The sequence below is a fragment of the Sinocyclocheilus anshuiensis genome, unplaced genomic scaffold, assembly GCF_001515605.1.
Source record: "Sinocyclocheilus anshuiensis isolate Anshui unplaced genomic scaffold, SAMN03320099.WGS_v1.1 scaffold679, whole genome shotgun sequence".
NCBI classification, from domain to species: domain Eukaryota; kingdom Metazoa; phylum Chordata; class Actinopteri; order Cypriniformes; family Cyprinidae; genus Sinocyclocheilus; species Sinocyclocheilus anshuiensis.
Genome location: NW_015552592.1, coordinates 691,628 through 707,564, shown reverse-complemented (window position 1 = coordinate 707,564; position 15,937 = coordinate 691,628). Strand labels below are relative to the sequence as shown.

Here is a 15,937-nt window from a genome sequence, read left to right as displayed (position 1 = left end):
AAAAATACATATATAATAATGTATGTCGTACTTACCTGCTCCAGATGGATGTTTTTATAAATAACGGTCTGGTTCCACTCTGGGTTCTGAGTCTTCTGGACATACTTAATCCTTCTCTTGTTCTCAGCACTGTGAGGTTATCATGTGGAGACAGGATACAAGGAGCAATAAACTTAGATGATGGATTTCAAATGTTTATGTAGCATATTTATAGCCACACTTGAGGCTAGTGGGGTTTCATAAAGAGATGACCTCACAAGAGGCAACACCGATGCATCTACAGTCCATGCCACCAATGATGATTATGACATTATCAGATCACAGACTAAAATGTGGAAAAATTCCATCTTCTACATGAGTTTATGGGCAATCTATGCAAGCATACAGCAGCACTAGACTCTTACAATGAGCTGGTGTGAATTTGCACAATGGTAGAGTTGCACAACTGTACTTAATATTTACTGACTTTGAGGGAATCGTTTCAAGAATTTATTGACATCAAACAAACTTCAGAGGTAGAGGTTGCTTTGAGGTAGATCTGAGACACAGCACAGATGACATAGTAGGTTTCACCACATGAATGACAGCTAGATAATGAAAGAAAGGAAATCCAAACACACACACACACGCACCAATGAAAAAGCAAAATGAAAAGAAAAAGAAACACCACGCTACCTTGCGTTCTGGACAACCATGACTTGGCTGAACCATTCCGGAGATTTGTATGGAATGCAAAGTAAAAGTAGACAGACAAACAGACAACAGTCAGAGAATCCAAGGAAAGGGTAGACAGAAACTCCTCAAAAAACGTTGTGGTCCAGATGGAGTCGTGGCTGTGGGGCTTTTAGAGCCAGACAAAAGGATCATTTGTGCAGGTAATAGGAACTAATCTCATAAACACTGCAGATATGGCCATTAGGAGATGGCAGATATAGCATTACACACCCCATACTGGTGGAAGCCATATCGATTGTGCTGTCTCCGCAGTCCGAGACACTGAGCTTGATTACTAGGTAGCATGTTAAGAGAGGAAGGCTAAGCTAATAAAAATTGACTTCTCTAAGGAAGATCTCTTCCACTTTAGCCTTCCAATAAGTCATTTCTGTACTAAAGAGATGAGGACTTCTGCCCAGGAAGGGAGACCTTTAAGCTCACTTGATATGCAAGTTTTTATCAGTTACATTTTTTTATTCCGCCATCCAGCATTTAAGTTTATTGTTAAGCGTTTTTTACATTTTCATTCCATTAATTATTATGGAATAATTTGTAAAGGGGTACAACGGAGCTACAGGCACACTTGATATTGTTTTGCAGAATCTTGATATTGAAATAAAGGGATTTTTCGAAGACAAAGAGTAAAACAATAACAGGAGCTATTCCAAGAAAAAGGGTAAAGGAACTAAATTAAGTGACTCAAGATTCAAGTAACTTAAAAAAAAAAAATCAGACAATAAATCAACCACAATTACAACATTTATATATGTGGACAAGGACAAACATAAAAGAAATATACGTAGTACGTACTGTAGAGACTCTCTAAATCTTTCATTCTTCACTCTTACTATCATTTTAAAACTTTCGCGCACACACACACACACACACAGAATCGTGTGCACAGGGATACTCACCCTCTCCCTGGCAAGAGATAGACCTTTACGAAGGGGTCTGTGTAGCCGTTGTTTTCTCTAGGAGCGAGGTTTCTAGCTTGTAGCACGTGAACAATCAGATTGCCCATATTCCTGTCGTAGTTGATTTGAAGCTGAGGAAAAGATACATTATGAGATACGTAATACTATAGATAGTCTATTCAATTTTAATTTCACTCTAAAATAAGCACTGGAAGGCTGCAATTTAAATTCAATAAAGCAGTCAATACTGGAGTGAGTCAGTAAGGCTGATAGATCATAATTAAAGCAAACATTTTTTTGGTTTTTAGTGCATTTTTCATTTATTTAAATCAATTCTTATTCATGAACAGTAACAGTAAAGAAAATGTCCTCAAAAACTGATTTTTCTTTACTTCTACACTGCGCACTTCTGCAACGTTTCATCCTGCACAAATAGTTTTGTTCACACTTTAAATAAATACCTAAATAACATGAACAATATCAATAGATATTCTGTTAAAATAGATATTCCAAAATCATTTACATGATGTTTACAAAATTGTAAACAATATAGTTAGCTGTCTTATTCAGATAAGTAGAAATGGGAATAATGACTTAATCTGCTTATGGCAATGTTTTACATGTTGCAAACATGGTCAAAACACAATCATGCAATTTAAATTATTTTTAGAATAGTCTTATAGAGTACATATAAATTTGGTGATTGTGAAATTGGTGCACAGACTCACTTGTATTTCACCAGTGACTGGATGCGGTTGTGGCTTCAGAACCTCTGCTGACTGAAAAACAAAATAATGAAAACTAAATCCATGTCTGCTTTAAATCTAATTTGCAGTTCCAAAATTTAGACACAACATTTGGTATATGCTCTATATACACTATTTGGCATCTTCCTGCACATTTTTGCACATACAGCACCTTGCTACTATGGCGTTTCTTGTTGACGGAAGGGGACCCGGGTTGCCCAGGGCTGGGGACCCCACTGGAAGCCGCAGATCCGGTGCCAGAGTGCAAGTGTCCCGCTCTCTCCAGAGCAGACAGCACGGAGGCAGGAGCCTGCTGCTGCGAAAACTTCTGCAGCTCTGCAGCCAGCTGCTTTGGGTCTATACCTGGAGAACGCTGATGCTCACCTACAACACACGCACACAAAACAAACCCATTTCAACCTACTGATCAATACAGACACCTTTTTTACGGTGAGGAGTGCAAGAACTTTGATGCACACACACCATACTAACACACAGATTCATGATCTGGAGTTAAAATTAACTTTCAGTTAAAATAGCAGATAGCCATTTGTACCTACTGGTTGCATGCATATTAGCTGGACCTGGACCATAGCCTGCTTAAAAAGCAAATTTTTGATGCCACTGAAATATGTTAGTGAAACATAAGCTTAGCCAATGTTTTTATTGATTTTCCAAGTATTTTGGACCCTGTCAATGACCAAGATGGCTGCAGAGTGGACTGATTTACCTGAAAGGGATTTGTTTTAGTGTGAAAAGCTTATTAAAGACATGTAAGCACAGTATGAAGGGAAGAATACAAAATGTTGGAGACACTCACCAGCTCTCAGCTGAGTATGGAGCTCCAGTTGTTGAGGGTGTTCTGTGTCGGAGAGCATGTTTAGATCTCTAAACAGCAGTCAAGATAACAAATATATTAGCATATTGACTTAAAGACCAAAAACTGCAATATAGTACAGTTAAAACAAATAGTTAAATTCTATCTATATGACGAAATGTAATATTGCAATACTGTCTGGGGTCATTTATATCAAAATTAATACTTTTAAAATACTTTTAATGATTTAAGATTAATAAAAAATGACATTAAATTGATCAAATGTGACAGTAAAGACTTCTACGTTTTACAAAAATGATCATGGTTTCAACAAAAAATATTAAGCAGAACAAATGTTTTCAATGGAGGAATTTTGAGTGATTTCTGAAGGATCAAGTGACACTGAAGACTGGAATAATGGTTGCTGAAAATTCAGTTTTGCCATCACAGGAAAATATGACATGATCAAATATATTCAATTAATTTTACTGTTTTTTATGGTTATTATTTTGTTATAAATGCAACAGTTGTGTACATGGTACTACCATTGTCTTTCTTCAACAAAAGAGTGTTGTTAGCATGGTTATTTTTGTTGGTGTTGTTGGACTAAATTGAGTCTTGAACACTAAATACATTATTGCAACTTACAGGCGCACACATATTTCTGCCTCTCCATACTGCTGGCCCACAATGCTTTGCACTTCTTCATATGTCTTTCCCAGCAGATAGATTCCATTCCACTCCAGAACCTGCATTCCTGAGGAACACAACACATGCCATCAGAACCAGTGAGTGAAATACATTTATTAGGTTAGAATAGTAAAAACAGATACTCACAGTGCACCTTAGCCAAAAGTAAACATTATTTGTCTGCATATTGTTATGGAAAGGATTAAAAAGAGGTGTTGCTTATAAGTCACCTACTGTATGTTTAATTTTTAAAAACCTCAAAACTAGAACTAAAAACTATTATGATAGATTCACACACAGATAGACAGATAGATGCTATTGTGATTCTGTAGGGGAAAATCAGGAAAAACAATCACTGAATTAACAACACACATAAATAACACACACACACTTTTTCAATAGCACGCTTCCCTGAGCACTTCACTCACTACAAGAAAACAGTCCTGGAGCATCAGAGACCGAAAACAAGTGCAGAAAACAGAGAGGAAAAAAAAACTATTTTAAAAGCATCACTGCAAACTCAAGCCCACTTCAGGCCAAACCCCGGGCACTTACACAAATGAAAGCGAGTCTTCAGATAGGTCTTTTGCATTCGGAGTGCTTCAGCGGCTGATGACAACAGGATATCATTCAAATGTCTGTTCATCTCCACACAATCAATCCCTTCAGTTTTCATTCAAAAACCTCTCAAATGTTCAGCAAGTATGTCAGTCATATCTCCATATTACTCTGCAAGATTACCACTAGGCTAAAACCATTATTTCAGCTTTGAAGTTAGTATCTAAATGATTCATGCATAATTGGGAATCCGATTCGGCTCCTTTGTTGAAAATACTTTGTGCTATACAAGTGAACATTTAAAATCATCTTCAAAAGCCTTTAATGTTAAAAATGCTGTAATATTTTCCATTTTTTATTCATGAACGGTATAGGTAATAATGGTAAAAATTGCCAATGTGTTACTGATTCGCTGGCTAAAGATGGAAGATCCCTGTTCTATTCAATATTAAGCATGCATACTTCATGTTTCTAAGCTGAAGAGCATGCATATGAGTATGCATTGTGCAATTGTGCATTCATTTGACTCTTGGCCCAAATAATAATATCGCTACAGCTATCAGATATTAAATCTGCTCTCTAGCACATTTTCCACTGCGGCAGCAGACATTATTATACTGTATCAAGGGAAAAGCATACTTAAGATAGAGAACAGATGCTTGTGTAATCTGCCAGCAGATTGGTGCTTGCATATTTCAGGGATGAAACAAATAAAATAGACAAAAGATCTGACACTATAAAAGGAAACATTTTAATACTAAGAGTCTTTGCTAAAATCATGAGTTATGAAAGAATAAAAATCAAACAAGCAGAAACATGTTCAGGGAGCTGAGCTATTCTCAGAGGAGCTCATCTAAATTGACACAGCATGCTGAGCCAGCATTCGTCAACAAGGAGAGCAATCATACCGCAACAATAGCCATCCCGGTTAAAATGAGAAATGGTCTTCTAAATTGGGCACTTTAAAACGCTTTATAACATGACCTTTAAGAATTGAAAAATGCATGAATGTAAACTTTTTTTAAACCAAATTTGCTTATCGCATCTATTTCGCTTCATTAACCAATTACTGTCTGCAAGAAAATTGAACTTGCTTATGTTATCTGATTGACTAATTGATAAGTTCTTACCTTCCACAACTTTTCCCATATGCTCAGCACATCCTCCTGCTGAAACCTTAGCGATGTAGGCTCCGATCTCTCCGTTGGTCCCTGGAATCTCTTTTCCACCCACAACTCTGATTCCCAGCCCACTCCCTGAATTCAGACGGGTTCAGTTTTATCTAATGAATGGCTGAGTAATTGGATTCTAATCAGAGTATCTCAGAATAATTTTAAACATGATCTCTTCATCAATACGACGGCCACGAGATTGTTGTTTTGCTTTTCCTTCCAGTAATTTAATTTGCAGGCCTAATTGACTACAATTCGCTGTGTATCTTGTGGAGTAATTGCTATGAAAACATACCTGAGATGGTGTGGTCCTTGGGGTCCCTTTGCAGTTTGATGCGAGTGTGTGGGAAGGGGTAATGGCTGCCTTTCATCTGCAACAACGAAAACAATTCAAGCAAATGAACAAAAGCTGAAGTTCTAACACGTGCTTTTGCTGATGCAGTCTGGTGTTCTTTCAAAGATAGGTGCAGTCTATTCATGTATTTGCATGGTGAATGTGGTTTAAGTAGAACATGTTCCTGGAACAACATTCAGATTGTAAGGGTTAGCCTTACAGTTTGGTTTGTGGATAAAACATTGATATTGACCTATTACAGATTTTGAGATTTTATGGTTAAAACTATAGGTATGTCGTTCCAGAATCGACAAGTGTTTCCAGGAACACATCCTACTTGGCAAAATCACGTTCACACTGGGGGTGCCTCTTTACCTGTCTTCTCTCTGGCCCGGCTTCTGGTCCACCACGTCCCTGGCGGGGTTTGTCAAACCAGTCTGTCTCCTCATGCTGAAGGTGATATGCTAGAAGACAGGAAGAAAGCATCCGCTGTACCATCACAAGAGACAAAACTGGGGCATGTGTCCCACTCCACCACTTTTCTCCTAGAGAACCATCCCTTCACCACCCCCAGTTGGGGACACTTCTTTGCTAGAGTGTTTGAACTGACAGCTTGATGGATTTGGGTCAGGGCTTCCAAGAACAATATCTATGTTTCAAAAGGGTAGGACACTAACCTCCCTTCCACAAGGTCTAAAATCAAGATCGTTTGTTTAGATCAGGGGTAGGCAAGTTCGGTCCTAGAGAGCCGCAGTCCTGCAGAGTTCAGCTCCAACCCTGAAAACAAAACTCACCTGCCTATAGCCTTAGTAATCCTGAAGACATTGATTAGCTTGTTCAGGTGTGTTTGATTACGGTTGGAGCGGCTAGGGTTGGAGCTGAACTCTGCAGGACTGCGGCTCTCTAGGACCGAACTTGCCTACCCCTGGTTTAGATAAATGCTAAGTGTACTAAGTAGCCAGACCCCCACCCCGGGGGAAGCAGTGACAGAGGATGGTGAGGACAGGAAATGCACATGAACATGCATGCTGTGTCCCTTCCGGACCGGGCTACATGTCATGCATCGAGAATTTGATAGAGAACCACAGCAGATATACACACATACACACACCATCATACAACAGTGTGATGATGAGATGCCTTACCAAATGTCTGATGACTAGTACATTTTCTGTTAGTACACTCTCTAGTACACTAGTTCGCATATACAATTAAAACACTACTCCAACAAAACGACAGCTTTAGTTCTATAACGCCAGACTTTCATGATGCTAAAGCAATTTGCTTATTTGAAATTGCAATCTGCACACCAAAAAACATTTTCTTAGTATTTTCATCGTGTTTTTCTGTAAAAATGTTAAAACATTCTTAAAGATAAATTTAGCTGAGATGCAAAATTGTAGCAAATCTAAAACGAAATCCTTTTAAGCATAAAAAAAATTATTAAATTTTGTGAGATTCATGCTGAAAATAGCAGGTACGCTCTTAAAAATAAAGGTTCCAAAAGGGGGGTTTGTAGCGATGACCTAGAAGAACCATTTTTGGTTCCCTAAAGAACCTCTCAGTGAACAGTTCTTAAAATAAACACTTTTTTTTCTTATTGTGAAGTATGAAAAACCTTTTGTACAATGGAAAGGTTTAATGGATGTTAAAGATTCTTTATGGAACCATTAGTGCCAATAAACATCCTTTATTTTTAAGTGTACGAAAAATTTGTATACATTTTTTTAAATATGCAATTTTGGCTCTCAAGTAAACTGATCTTGTCATGTCTTAAGAATGTTTAGATATTTTCATTGTAAAAACAAGACAAAATACCAATTAAGACGAGGATTTTTGCAGTGTACTTGTTCTCATCTACAGTCGCAATTCTAATATATAAGATTTGCATTCTATGAGACTGTATATAGGCCTGCTGCTGTTTTTCCAGCTTCCATTTCAAGTAGTTTAGTACTTTCTTCAAAGACATTGGGAATTCCTCGAATAATTCATAACTCGAGCTAGGGCAGACATGTCAGCACATACCTAAAATAGATCAGGCGAGCAATATCTTCTGCTTTGTTTACTGGGTGTTTTGCACAACCTGCAGGTGCCTTGATTACAATACTGTGTAAGCGAAGCATTTTTTTATGCATGAGGCAGCACAACAAGTACACCACAAATCATCATTTAAGTCCTAATAGAGTGAGAAGAAAACTGACAACTGGATCTGTCTGCAGGAGTTTTGCAATAAAGAGTCTGACGTGCTGTCCTTCTGCAAGGAAATGTCACCTTAAATCAACAGTGCCGTCACTTTATTACCCAAGTTAGAGGATGCATTGACCGTGGCGAACCTATGGCCTGTGGAAAACTGGCATTCTGGCGAACACGCTATCAGAAGGACGTTTCTCTCTAATGACTTTTATCCTGCATCACCAAAACATCACCCTTGTTCCGTATTTCAGACATCAGCTAGTTTCGGAGGATTCCATTACATTAGTGGCATTTTGGTGGGGCAAGATAAGTTCCTAGAGTGTCGTTTCCTAATGACACTAACTTGTTCTAGGAAACTTCTGCTACAGTATGCACACATATATACTTGTGTATGTAGACATGTATGTGCCTTAGTTGATATGATCAGGCCATGTCAAAGAGACCTTGAGGAAGTGCAGTGATAATGAACACCAGGATGGGTCTGAGGTGCACCACTGAGAAACGGCCGTCACTCAAGACTATGGCACGCATGAAAGTAGGTTTATGCTTAATGATATTTTGATGGTTGCTGAACAACAGTTCTCACCTTTTACATTCCAGCTAGGACCTCCAGCTGTAGTACAAACATTGCATTTCAGAGAATTCATAGTACAATTAGCCTTAAAACAGCTATGTTTTGCCAATAAAAAAACACAGTTACATTTGCAGTGGAAGTGGATGATTTACTTTTGCAAATATATAATTCATGCAATTATCTCATTTTCTAAAATATGTAAAGCACACGCCATTGTAGTCAATATTTTACTCTATAGAGAGTCTTTTAAATACATTCTGCATTCTGTAAGGTAGCCCCATAAAATTAATGATAATTGAATATAATAATATTTTTAAGATGTGCTAAAAGTATACACAAAGCTATACAGGCAATTATTTCTTTAGCAATACCGGCATTGGTGGTCTTAAATAAATGTCCCAGGTTCAAAACTAACTAAGCTCTATTGACAGCATTTATGGCACATTTGCAGAAACCACATAAAATATGTTTAAAAGTAAAATGGATGGCTTTAAAACAGCTGTGATTTATTACTTCTGTGTGTTTATACAAACTGAGACTACTGAAAGAGCTTTTTGAACCTTGAATGTTACTTCAGAATAGGTTGCTTGAGAAACACAAATAATTTCTGATATTCTTAAGACAGAGGCTGGGGTTAAGTCTGTGCAAACCCAGCAGAGCATTTAGTGTTGTAAACAAATACATATTCACATTTTGCACTCTGTTTGTTTATACCATCTGTACACCTGGCTTTTGTTAAACTTCTCAAACAGCTTGACGTTTAACACAATATTACACTATAGAGGGGATTTTAACATGTTTCTCAATGCTGTTGTCTTATTGGCATTGAGAGCGCCATGAAAGCACAAAGATTAAAAATATGTTTTACCATAAATTTGAATGAAGCTTTATATTTATTAGCCAAACCATTTGTGTAATGATCTCATATATTATCTATAAGACTGATGTTCAAAACACTTTAATACCTGGGTGATTCTAAATAGTAATACTTGTGTAATGTTCACTACAATAAAAAGTAAAAAATATATAGTATGATATAGTAAAAAAATATATAAAACACACAGAAAGAGAATTAATAGAATATTCACTGAAAAAAAAATATTATTCTTCATGTAGCATGCAAGATGTTTTTAAATTCCCATTCATAAGCCATGCAAATAAAAACTGAAATAGCAAGAATTTATTGAAGATGAAAATTGGAAACACCCATGACAGACATTAACATTACATGAAGAAAATGGTTAAACAAGCAAGTTACAACAAGTAGATTTGGAGGTAATAGAAAACTAAGCTCCAGTGAATGTATGTTATAACCAGATTAACTTCTAAATTTGTCTAAACATAGTCCCTTATTTAATTTACAACTTTATATCATCAATTGTCAAAAGCACATATCTGTCTATTTGATTGTCCACAAGCACAGAAAAGAGGAAAATCTAAATTCACTACATTAATTTAGTCATCTGATTTGTCCAATCAGTGTGATGACATACTTGCATTTTTGCAATATGAAATATTCTGGATTAATGAAAACTAGACAAACTAAACCAGGTACTTGCATGAACAATGTTATAGTCATATGTTATCATATGAGAATGTCTTCACAAGAAGACAGAGGTTTACTTATGATTAACATAAATGGCTTAGTATCCCATAGCTGCTAGAAAGATAGTGAAAGATACTGGCAGCTAGTAAACAAATTTATATTCTACCAATCAACTGCATAACTGTTTCCCCCCCAAATACAGCACAAAACAAGATGATCACAATCTCATTTATATAATTCATAAATAGTGTACTGCCTTCCTAAGACAACCAGTCACTAAATGATTCTGACAGAATTATAGGATGTTTTAACTTCATAGACTGAAGGCAGATCAGTCTCCTCGTCAACTGCAGGGCTGTCATAAATAGCACAGGCACTGAGTGTATAATGAATTAAAATAGCTGAATTAATAGTTTTGAAGATCTTCTTAATTGCTTATCTTCTTATATGTATATGACAGAACAATAATGGTGAAAGAAACAACCAGTTTCCTTTTGCATTTAAGTAGCATGCAAATTCATTAAGAAACACAAGGCAAACGTTTATACATAAAAAACAATTATGTATACATATGTAGATGAAAATTTAAATTTAAGATGAAATCATGCAAATGTGACAGCCTGCAAAGTGTAAAGCAAAATCTGAGACAAAAGATGAAAAGAGTAAAGGAAAATGTGACATTTGAATTTACACACAGATATAAATAATGCATTCAGAGCCATACAAAAGATGCATATCAACAGAAGCTAGGGTTGAAGATAACAGATCTCATAACAAATTTACCTTCGCTATCTGACATGGCCCCCTGAAGGTCATCGTTTATAAAGGCAATGTCCCGTTTATAGCCACTTGTCCTGGACTCCTCTCTCATGTGCTGTTGGACTTCTGGAAGAGAGTGACTGGAGCCAAACTGGTCCCGTGAGTCTGCTGAGATGGGTGGGAGTGGGCCTGCAGATGCTCTGGCCATGCCCATGGGCTGACCAACAGGGCTAAGTGGACTCTCCTCTTCAGAGTTTTGTGCAACAATGGGAATTCGACCCCTGCTCTGACTAATTGGCAGACTTGTCGGTTTAGCCCTAGATACAAACTGGGAATCAATACCCTCACCCTCTGTTTTCAGGCGTAGTGAGGAGTTTGACAAGTCTCTTTTGATAGATAGGTCCAGTCCATATACAGAGGAAGGCCTAGAGGAAGGTCTTGACCGAGTGCCACTGGGGTAGGTGCCATCATCATGAAGGGAAGACCTAATGGTAGGCCCTAGGTTGAGAGATTGGCCAAAGTTGAGTGACTGTGCAAGGTTAGCGCCAAGAGCTGAACCCAAATATTTCTGTTGCTCTGCTAGGTTCTTCCTAAGACCAAATGTGATCTCATCCTGCAAGAGCCTTGCCCTGGCAGACAGTCCACCAACTGAGCTGGCAGAGGCCAAGAAGCTGCTGTAATCTAGCTCATGGTCCCTGCTCTCTTGGATGGGCGAAAACTTTGTAATTTTGGGGTCAATTAGTGCTTTTTTATTCTTTAGCTGTTTCTGGTAAAGAACTGAGGCAGGAAGTTGCTTGGCAGCTTGCTTCTCTAAAGTTAGTCTCCCGATGCTATATTTCTCAGCTTTGGGGAAATGCCTAAAACTAGTGTCAGAGTGGAGGTAGTGAGGCAGGCCTGTAAGCTGCTCGAGACTATCTGTACCGCATCGGAACTCCTGCTTAATTTGCTGTTTCAACATCTTCAATTCATATGGCTCCTCCATGGAATCCTCATCTGCTTTACCATATGAATGCAATCGAGAAGCAGCCTGAAGAGGACCAAGAAAATCTGCCACATCTGCAGTCCGATGAACGTCAGCAGTCCGGAGAAGTCGGTCAGCTTTGCTGATATCCTTATCTGCGATACTGAAGCTTGAACCAAGGCCCGTGGAGCTCTTTGTGAGTTCGCCGATGTCATCAATCAAGACATAGTTCCTGGCATTATGGTGATCGAGGTCTGCATAGAAGGACTCAGCTGATATGCTGGACATGGGACTGCTGGCCATGCTGGCTCTCTCTTCCAAGCCCATCCTCAGATCAAGGCTACTGTATTTACCACCGAGATGGGAAACTCCGTAGGCACTCTCTGTGGATGTAGGGACGATTAGGAGGGGCTGGTTGCGTACGACCTCATAGTTTGTCGTAATCTTTGGTTCTAAGTCAGACAAAGTAGTCTGACGGGGTTTCTGTTGCATCAGAAGGAGTGAGGAATGGTCATAGCCAGTCTGCTGGGACTGCTGATTGAGTGAGGGCACTGATGAGTAGATGGATTGGTAGGGGGACACCTGCTGATGGTAAAGAGACTGCTGCTGGTACAATGTCTGCTGAGGATACTGACTTGTTTGGGATAAATATTGATAATGGGAGTATGGGCTCGTAAGCTGTGCATACTGAGACTCAGACTCAGTCTGTGGTGGAATTAACTGGTTAAACTCTGACTGTGGGGCAGTCCGTGGCCGTTCTAGTCCATGACCATTACCTCGTGCCTCTCTGATGTTGCTGACCTCACTATCTGACATGTAGTCTCGCTCTTCTGCCACTCCTTGTAAGTAGGCTCTCTCCCTCTTCTCTCTCTCTTTCAGTAAAGCCTCTTTTCTTCGATTTATACCCATTTCCAGATATCTCAATTTAGCATCTATCTCTTTCTCCTCTTCATCAAGTTCTGCCTGTATCTTACGGAGTTTTGAGGACTCACGTTCAACTAAATCCAGCTCTTTGTCTATGTCTTGGAGGATTTTGGCCCGCGCCATAGTGGTGTTCCTGCACATTCGTCTTCTGGTAGAAGCAGTGGTGTACCCAGAGAGGCCAATGAGGGTATCTTCTTCCGGTGGTGGATGAGGTAGCGTGCGTTTTACTTTCTTCTGAGTGCCAACTGGTGTGCCGCTCTGAGAACCTTTGCTCTGTTGATTCAAATATAAAACAGAAATAAAAAGAAAAACAAGCACGCGATAGACATGATATATCCAGCATGGACACTTGACATGTAATTATTTGGAGAAGAAAAATATAACAAATTGGTCCTTTAGATAACAAGAAAAGAGTGAATTCAAGTGCAGTACTTACAGAGTAGGTGTCTGCATACTGGTACATCATTCTGTCCTCAGTTGTCGGACTGAATGACTTGGGGTCAGACAGAGATCGTTGTGAGGCCCTTAGTGATCTTGGACTACTGAGATGCCTTGATGAATCAGCGGTAAGCATCTTCTGTGAACTTTTCCCTGGGGACACTGGTGAAACCGGGGAGCATAATACCTTTGGAGATTTGGTAACTAACGATGCTCCAACATCACCAGCTGTCAGGTGTGTGCTAACACTTATCTCAGCAGGAGCTGGACGTCTTTTATCTTTGTCTGATGTAATATCCGAATCGCTTTCTGTTTGGCCCTCTCTGTGTAAATCTACTTTTGTGTCCACCTGAGCCCGAACAGGAGATCTCCTAATTGTCCCTGAATGCTCTGTCTGAACTGAAATCTCGGCTACAGTCTGAATCGCAATACTTGATACCTTGGAGCTTTTTCCCTTCTCTCCATCAGCATATCTACTGGAACGAGACCTGCGTCTGCTCCGAACGGGGATGTCCCATTCATCCTGATCCTCATCATCAGTTTGCACACAGCTATCTACACTCCTCCTACTTCTTCTCCTTCTACCAGAAGGAATCTTTTCAACCCCATCTTCATCGTCTGTTTGAACACCACTCTCAATCAATTTCTTTCCACTTAATCCCACACTTTGCTCTTGCTTGGCTGTATCTGGCAGGTTTGTGGACAACTGCAGTTGATCCTTTGTCTGTGCACTCACTGATACAGGAATGCTTGAACTATACTGTGTAAAAGCCCCAGAAGTTGTTGTTAGCCAGTTTTGACCTGTTGTGGAGTCATGGGTGGACACTGCAGATGATGTTGAATTGTCATCCTTCACTGGCCAGTATTGTCCATTATCTCCCCCAGAATATTTTGAGTCAAGTATGATGTCTGAGCTCAAGGGTGGGGACATACCCTCACTTGGCCCGAACCCATATGGGTATATCTTTTGCTCTTGTAGTTGTTGCTGGAGTTGCTTCTGTAATCGATGAATTTGCTCTAACTGAAGTTGCTGCTGTGCAAAGGTTTCTTGCTGAAGAATCAGATGGGCTTTGCGTTCCTCTTCTTGCTGCATTAGAAGTTGTTGCTTCATGTTCTGAAGCTCCTCCAGCTCCTTCTGAACAATGATCTGGAGCCCGAACAGGAGATCTCCTAATTGTCCCTGAATGCTCTGTCTGAACTGAAATCTCGGCTACAGTCTGAATCGCAATACTTGATACCTTGGAGCTTTTTCCCTTCTCTCCATCAGCATATCTACTGGAACGAGACCTGCGTCTGCTCCGAACGGGGATGTCCCATTCATCCTGATCCTCATCATCAGTTTGCACACAGCTATCTACACTCCTCCTACTTCTTCTCCTTCTACCAGAAGGAATCTTTTCAACCCCATCTTCATCGTCTGTTTGAACACCACTCTCAATCAATTTCTTTCCACTTAATCCCACACTTTGCTCTTGCTTGGCTGTATCTGGCAGGTTTGTGGACAACTGCAGTTGATCCTTTGTCTGTGCACTCACTGATACAGGAATGCTTGAACTATACTGTGTAAAAGCCCCAGAAGTTGTTGTTAGCCAGTTTTGACCTGTTGTGGAGTCATGGGTGGACACTGCAGATGATGTTGAATTGTCATCCTTCACTGGCCAGTATTGTCCATTATCTCCCCCAGAATATTTTGAGTCAAGTATGATGTCTGAGCTCAAGGGTGGGGACATACCCTCACTTGGCCCGAACCCATATGGGTATATCTTTTGCTCTTGTAGTTGTTGCTGGAGTTGCTTCTGTAATCGATGAATTTGCTCTAACTGAAGTTGCTGCTGTGCAAAGGTTTCTTGCTGAAGAATCAGATGGGCTTTGCGTTCCTCTTCTTGCTGCATTAGAAGTTGTTGCTTCATGTTCTGAAGCTCCTCCAGCTCCTTCTGAACAATGATCTGCTCTTGCTCACGGTAACGCTGTATCTCTTGCCTCTCCCATTCAAGCTCTTCAGCTAGACACAGCTGTTTCAACTTCTCTAACTGTAAGAACTCATGTTCAGCCTTGTACTGCTGGCTCTTGCTGTCATCTAAATCAGGGAAATTCGGGGATACCAGCATGTCCAGTGAGGCTGCTATTGCCTCAAAAGTAGCATCCGAGTAGAGCTCAGGAAAGGTTGTCAGGGAGGGAAGGAGACTGGCTAATGCAGAAGGTAGGATATCCTTTGATATATCAGACTGTGGGAATATTGATTGGTCTGTGGCTGTGGTTTGTACAAAGCCATATGGAGCAGGCTGATTTGGAAGTGCTGAAAGTGGATCCGTAGAATTGGTTAGATTATTGTATGTTGTGCTAAATATTGAACCTGGTTGGATAGTAACTGCATACGTGGAGGGAACGGGTGCAGCAACCGATGAGTAAACAATGCCATTTGTCGTTCTTAGTAAACTATTAAAGCCAAACGATGTTCCTTGAGAATATGGAGTAGTGGTGATCCCAGTAAATGCCAAAGTGCTTTTCTTTGAGTAGTCTAAGGCCTCTTCTGTTATGTTAGGAAAACAAGAATAGCAGCATCATCAGCATCTAAATGAACAATTGCTCTGTTTCAT

At 39.6% G+C, this 15,937-nt stretch overlaps 1 protein-coding gene across 1 annotated transcript in view; it reads right to left on the bottom strand.

Moving 5' to 3' along the window:
- Positions 1-35: 35 nt before the first annotated feature.
- LOC107665542 (protein piccolo-like) overlaps positions 36-15,937 on the bottom strand; it is a gene marked incomplete at its 3' end in the record, with an annotated part of 70,288 nt that continues 54,386 nt past the window's right edge. The window contains exons 19-32 of the mRNA XM_016456457.1: positions 14,941-15,870; positions 13,339-14,141; positions 11,042-13,175; positions 8,725-8,751; positions 6,321-6,409; positions 5,907-5,982; positions 5,570-5,695; positions 3,840-3,948; positions 3,195-3,262; positions 2,547-2,758; positions 2,357-2,407; positions 1,629-1,759; positions 676-702; positions 36-129 (exon numbers count right to left, since the gene is read on the bottom strand). Of these exons, the coding sequence (XP_016311943.1) occupies positions 36-129; positions 676-702; positions 1,629-1,759; positions 2,357-2,407; positions 2,547-2,758; positions 3,195-3,262; positions 3,840-3,948; positions 5,570-5,695; positions 5,907-5,982; positions 6,321-6,409; positions 8,725-8,751; positions 11,042-13,175; positions 13,339-14,141; positions 14,941-15,870 (4,877 nt within the window). The remainder of the gene's footprint in view (positions 130-675; positions 703-1,628; positions 1,760-2,356; positions 2,408-2,546; positions 2,759-3,194; positions 3,263-3,839; positions 3,949-5,569; positions 5,696-5,906; positions 5,983-6,320; positions 6,410-8,724; positions 8,752-11,041; positions 13,176-13,338; positions 14,142-14,940; positions 15,871-15,937) is intronic.